The sequence below is a fragment of the Carassius carassius genome, chromosome 8 (genome assembly GCF_963082965.1).
Source record: "Carassius carassius chromosome 8, fCarCar2.1, whole genome shotgun sequence".
NCBI lineage: Eukaryota > Metazoa > Chordata > Actinopteri > Cypriniformes > Cyprinidae > Carassius > Carassius carassius.
In genome coordinates, this window is record NC_081762.1 from 12,309,508 (window position 1) to 12,315,565 (window position 6,058).

The following is a 6,058-nucleotide window of genomic DNA, read 5'->3' on the forward strand; positions in this document are numbered from 1 at the left end:
AGATTGTGTTTGTCTTTCAGGAGCTGGAGTTGAAGTTATTGGGAAACCTGTCACTGTAAAAACATTATTCATCGTGCCTAAAGCAGAGCCCACTCAGGACTCCACCAAAGACTTCACACCGAAAGTGGAGACATCTACGTCACGCGATGTCCCCGAAGACAAAAATAAACGAGTGAGGATACAGGTGGGTACCAGCTGTTATGTGCTATTATCACCCATCTCAGAGGATCCGATCACCAGTTTAGTAATAAGGGCATAGAAGGTCCTATGTATCTGATCACCTGAAACCAAAACCAGGTGTAAATGGGGTCTCTTGGTCACAAGTGGATCTATGAATGTAAATTACATTGTGTGGTCATGCAGCCAGCAAAGAGCCCTCTGCTGTCATAAAGTCATCCATCACTCCAAATTGAGTGTAACGCAGCCTCTTCTTCAATCTCTTTAGGTCCCAGTCCCTACCACAGAAGACTCACGTAGGAACCCAGTCACTAGCACCACCAGCCTCCCTCGATCACCCCTGGATGTCCAGTCAGAAAATCTCTTCCAGAGGACAGAGGTTTTGGCAGGTCTGTAAATTATCATTTATAAATAGATACTATCAAGACACTTTTGAGTATTTTTAGAAGATGCCATAATTTGTTTGACCAGAAATGCAGCAAAATATTGTAAATTCTCTCTCTCTCTCTCTCTCTCTCTCTCTCTCTCTCTCTCTCTCTCTATATATATATATATATATATATATATATATATATATATATATAATAAAAAATATATATATATATATAATAAAAAAAATATATATATATATAATTTATTTTTTGAGGTGACAGAGATGAATTTTCAGAAGCCATTTCTCCAGTTTTCAGTGTCACATGATCCTTCAGAAATCATTCTATGTTGTTTTTTATGCTCAAAATAATTTCTTATTATTATAAATGTTGAAATCAGCAGAAACCACAATATATTCTTTAATGAACTGAATGTTCAATAATATTTTTTGTAACGCTGTAAAAGTATCAATGTAATGCATCCTTGCTGAATATTATTATTATTATTTTTATAAGAATAATAATAATAGCAATAATAATAATGAATGAATGGTAGTGTACAAAAATGTTTTTTATAATAATTTTGCTACTAAATTAGAGTAGTCTTGCTTATAATTAATTCCTGCTTATAATTCATGGTGCTGTGGTGTGCACTTTCATAAACTTGATTTGCAGCCCTCACTGGGAGTTTCAAAAGTTTACTACACATTTCAACTAGAACGCCCACTTTTAATTTTTGTTTTAGGAGAGATATAAAAAAACATAAATAGCATGTTACCATACAACCCAGTCAAAATAACTGATACATTTCTCAATGTTTAAAGGTCAAATTCTTAAGTTAAGCACACTCGGTTTTAATATCCTGTGATGAGAAGAAAAAATGTCTTCCTGTCTTCTTCCACACTTCCTCTCGCTCAATCTCTTGGCCCTCCAGCAGTGTTGAGGGGTTCCTTATTGAATTATTTGATTACTGGACATAATCTGAGTCTGCTTTGTATGAGCCACAGACTCCCAGATGGCACTTTAGTCACGTAGTCGGGCAGGAATGAGATTTCACATGTACCGTGAGAAAGCAGCATCTCAGCTATGTCTGCTCATCTTCATTGAAACAAACTGACTCATTAGGCCTTCTTAAATCCTCTGTTCCAGCTGTCATTGCGGGTGGAGTTATCGGCTTCCTCTTTGCCATCTTCCTCATCCTCCTTTTGGTGTACCGCATGAGAAAGAAGGACGAAGGCAGCTACGACCTTGGGGAGAGGAAGCCGTCTGGAGCGGCCTATCAGAAAGCTCCCACCAAGGAGTTTTACGCATAGACTCAGTCATGTACAAACGAGCTTCACCAACCTGAGTGATCAGTGACTACAACAAACTCATTCTGCATAAAAAAAAAGAATAAATCATACGACATGATTGAGGAAAAATATTAATAACATAAAGGAAAGCTTTTGCATAGAGTATTGTAATTAAGACCTTTTCTTTCCTCTTTTTTTTAATGAAAAAAGCAAGCATTGATTATTTTATGGCAAATCTCTCTATATGTAAACATTATTTTCTGTGTATTTGAAAAGGCTTAAAAGAAAAAAAAACATCTGTAAGGGTGAGGATATCCGCATTTTTAGTCGCTGACTACTTTTTAACTGTAGCAGTATGTATTTGTAAAGACAATTTTAAAGTGGAATAATTTAATATAATTGTTCTGTATCAGTCCTGACTTCATTTCTCATCTTTTTTTTTTTGTTTTGTCCTAGCATGTCTGATGTTGATCATAAGTGTTTCATTAATTTATCATTTTCTCAGATGTTGAAAAATGCCTTTCTGTAGTTTTCAGAACTCTGTCTAGTAACTCTTAACGAGTCAGTGTAAATGTTTCCTTCCAGGTTGCAATGTTCATTTTATTATTACAAAACACATAGTTCACCTTTTTATTTTATTTGTTATTTTTATTTATTTTTTTGGTGCTTAGAACTGAAAATACGTCAAAAGACCCATGTCTTGCAAAATGATTTACATCTGCGCTTGAGTGTTTGCGGGTTAAGAAAAACAACCAGTGCCATTTTTCATCGATTCTCATCTTGGCGACTCTAAAGCTTCTCACATGGTTGAAAAGAGGCTGATTTATCGAACTGATGAGCCCAGAGCCTGTCGTCTGTGATCTGAGCTTGTGGTAGCTCATACTGGGGATCTGACACGGCCTGCCCACCTCCAGACATGCATTTCCTTTGATCATAGCGCCGTTCTGATGTTTCAGTGATGAAAAGCTCACAATTATTCTCACGTCACACTGCAGTGATCTGTTCTATTAGTTCATGAAGAGAGTAGACCTGAATTTTTTTTATTTTTTTTTTATACTGTTACATGCTTTGCTTTCCTACTGGGCCCAAACAAACTAGCAACTTGGAATCACTTTCATTGAAATCATAAATGTTTTAACAGTTTCCACTAGTTCGGGATTATTTGAAAAAGCTGAAGTTCAACCGCCCAGTTTGAGTGCTGTTAATTTATCTCTTCAGTGCTCATCAAAAACCATTATATAGGCCAGTAATGTCCCATATGGATCAGTGTGATCAAACTCACGCTCTCTAGATCCCTAAAAAGGTTGTGAAGTTGCCTTGAGAAGCTTGACTCCCTGTGTATCTTTCCTTCCTTGCCCTGTTTATGTACCCAACTGTGACCAACACCCAAAAGTGACTGTACTGACCCTTACCTAATCTAAGCTGGAGCTGAACGAAGCAAGGTACTGAGAAAACAAAGGCAAACCCAAAGACTCATTTGATTTCCACATTGCTGTGTATTCCTTTGGCCACATTTGAGTTTTCATTGTTAGCTGTTAGTTTTTGTTTTTGAGTAGACATCTGACCTTCGCATCCAATTACTTATTCATGTATGGGAAAAATCTATATAGAATTATATATAAATGTATATTCACAAATGTTTAAAACCTTGCCTTAAAAGTGCCTACCATTTGGAAACGTGCAAATGTCTGTCGTTTAGACGCAATGTGTACGCCAGAATAGTTCGAGTGATCGGTATTGTGTTAGCACAGCAGACTGAAATGGTAACTTTTTTTAGTTGTACAAAAAGCAGACAGTATTGTACCTATAAGTTAAAACAACACTACTGAATAAACATTGTGGCCTAAATGTTCTGGTCTTCTTTTCTTTTTTTATTCATTTATACAGCCATCTTATCTATCTATCTATCTATCTATCTATCTATCTATCTATCTATCTATCTATCTATCTATCTATCTATCTATCTATCTATCTATCTATCTATCTATCTATCTATCTATCTATCTATCTATCTAATCTATCTATCTGTAGGTTCTATTGTTATATCGTTCATTCGTTCTATGGTTCGTTCTATTTATCATTCATTGTCTTTCATACGTTCATTCTGTTGTTTGTTGTATCGTTGCAGTCATTGCATATGAATATAATCATATGAATAAATGTGTGTCCGGCATCTCTTGTAGGGACTGTAAAATGGGAACTGAAGGGATTTCCACTGAAAGTGTTTACACATGGGCTCAGTAGTGCAGATTACCTCTGTATTTATTAATCTTTATTGGTTCTCCTCAGGGATTACTGTAACACTGCTTGATCACAGTGCTTCTCTTATTTAGATCAGTGTCATGGTCTGGTGGAATACAAATCTGAATATTACTCTATAAGATCATGGCAGTATTTGGATTCATAGGAACCAAACTGCTGTATCTTTTTTATTATTATTCTATGTGAGGGTATTGTAGTGCAAGAATGATCCTTGATAGAGAAACTGGATTATTTGAAGCAATGCCATGAGTTTTGCTCTTCCTGCTCATGTGAACATCAGTATGCTTCTTAACTCTCCGTTCTCTGTTTGCTTTCAATGATCTTGTTTTCCCATATAATCGAGGGGTCAAGCCTGGCCTTAGCCTTGGCAGATGTACATGGCTTACTCTCCAGGCCGTGATATGTAGCATCTGCCTTTAACCCAGTCTCATCAAAACATTTCAGCCTTATTTTACATCTATTCAGCTGTGCTGATTATGAGGTCAAATTTATGGCTCCCTGATCAGTGCCCAGTGTTTGTGTGTGTCCATGTCACAATGTCCCTTTAATTTATAATGGCTTTCTAAATGGGGGAGGGAGAAAAGGGGAGCACATATGGAGCACAAAAAGCCACTGGGGCTTCTCTTTGAGAAACGGGGCTGATTCAGTAAAGAGGCCAACCATGGATGCCAAACCATGCAGAAACTTCGAGGAAATGCCATCCAAAGTAAACATACTTTCAGGCTTCATAAGAGCTTCTGACTGAAGGGCAAAAGAAAGACTAGTTTACATCCATGAGTCAAAAGCTGGTGTACTTCAAAAGTACAGTATCTTTTGATAAAGGATTTACACTCTGATGACCCAAATGTTAAGGCATTATTCTTTTATACACTATATATAACAAAAGTAACCTTGAGTTTATATTTTAGATACAGGTGTGTTTTCTCAGGACACATTTCAGAGAAATCTGTAGTAGTAGGAAGTTGCATTCAATAGGTTAGAGGATAATTTACTGCATTAAAAATACAAAATTAACCAGCCTTTTATTTTTCATTCATTATCATGAGTGGAACTGTGAAGTACACCAAATGTTATGGTACACCATTGAATTTTGGCACTAGGGCTGAAATACCCCCCCCCCCCCCAAAAAAAAATTAGTCCATGCTTTACTCACCCTCACGGCATCCTAGGTGCAGTGGCGGCTCCAGACAATTTTGATTGGGGGGGCAATGGGGGGTCCTGGTCATTTCAAGGGGGGTCTCATGAAAGCCAACAAAAAATACAGTGGAAATGGCTAATAACTGCATATTACTACTACTAAACATCAAAAACAACACAGCATATCAACTACTTTGAGCGAGGCGTTTCTGCTGCATGTTTCTGCTGATGTTGTAACATGACCATATAACAGGTTAAAATGTTATCTGATCGAATGAAAAAAATCTACATGACAAAATAAATATTTTTTAAATAAAATATATATATATATTTTTCCAAAATTAAATAATGCACTTTTTTAAGAATAAAAAATATTCTGATGTAACAGTTTGATGATGAACACATTGCAATCAATACTTGATAATGTGCCCAGAACAAAACTGATATGTGCCCAGATTAACTGGAATCAAATCAAGTAACTCAAAATCTAATTTAATCATGAAATCTATCAACCCCCAGCCCTATTTAGGGTTGTGGCATACAGTAGGCCTTACTGTGTAGGCTATCACTGTACCCTGGTATCACCATCTGATTCCACAAACAAGTTAAATCACCACATACATTTTTATAAGGGTTATAAATGCAATTATTTAAACGACATTCACTGTGTCTCTCACTCTTCCCCGAACTCTCATCCGCTGAGAGTCCAGATGTGCTGTTCGCGCGGTGAGTATTTTAAACTCTCGATCGCACAGTGGCTCAGGCTGAAAGCCATCGCACTGGTATAATTCCACACAGTGTTCAGCTGTGGAAGGATCC

At 36.8% G+C, this 6,058-nt stretch overlaps 1 protein-coding gene across 1 annotated transcript in view; it reads left to right on the forward strand.

Annotated features, from left to right (window-relative positions):
* Nucleotides 1-3,688, forward strand: part of sdc2 (syndecan 2) — a 36,421-nt gene extending 32,733 nt beyond the window's left edge. Inside the window, exons 3-5 of the mRNA XM_059556207.1 lie at nucleotides 21-197; nucleotides 453-566; nucleotides 1,698-3,688. Coding sequence (XP_059412190.1) covers nucleotides 21-197; nucleotides 453-566; nucleotides 1,698-1,861 — 455 coding nt within the window. The 3' untranslated portion in view covers nucleotides 1,862-3,688. The remainder of the gene's footprint in view (nucleotides 1-20; nucleotides 198-452; nucleotides 567-1,697) is intronic.
* Nucleotides 3,689-6,058: the final 2,370 nt, after the last annotated feature.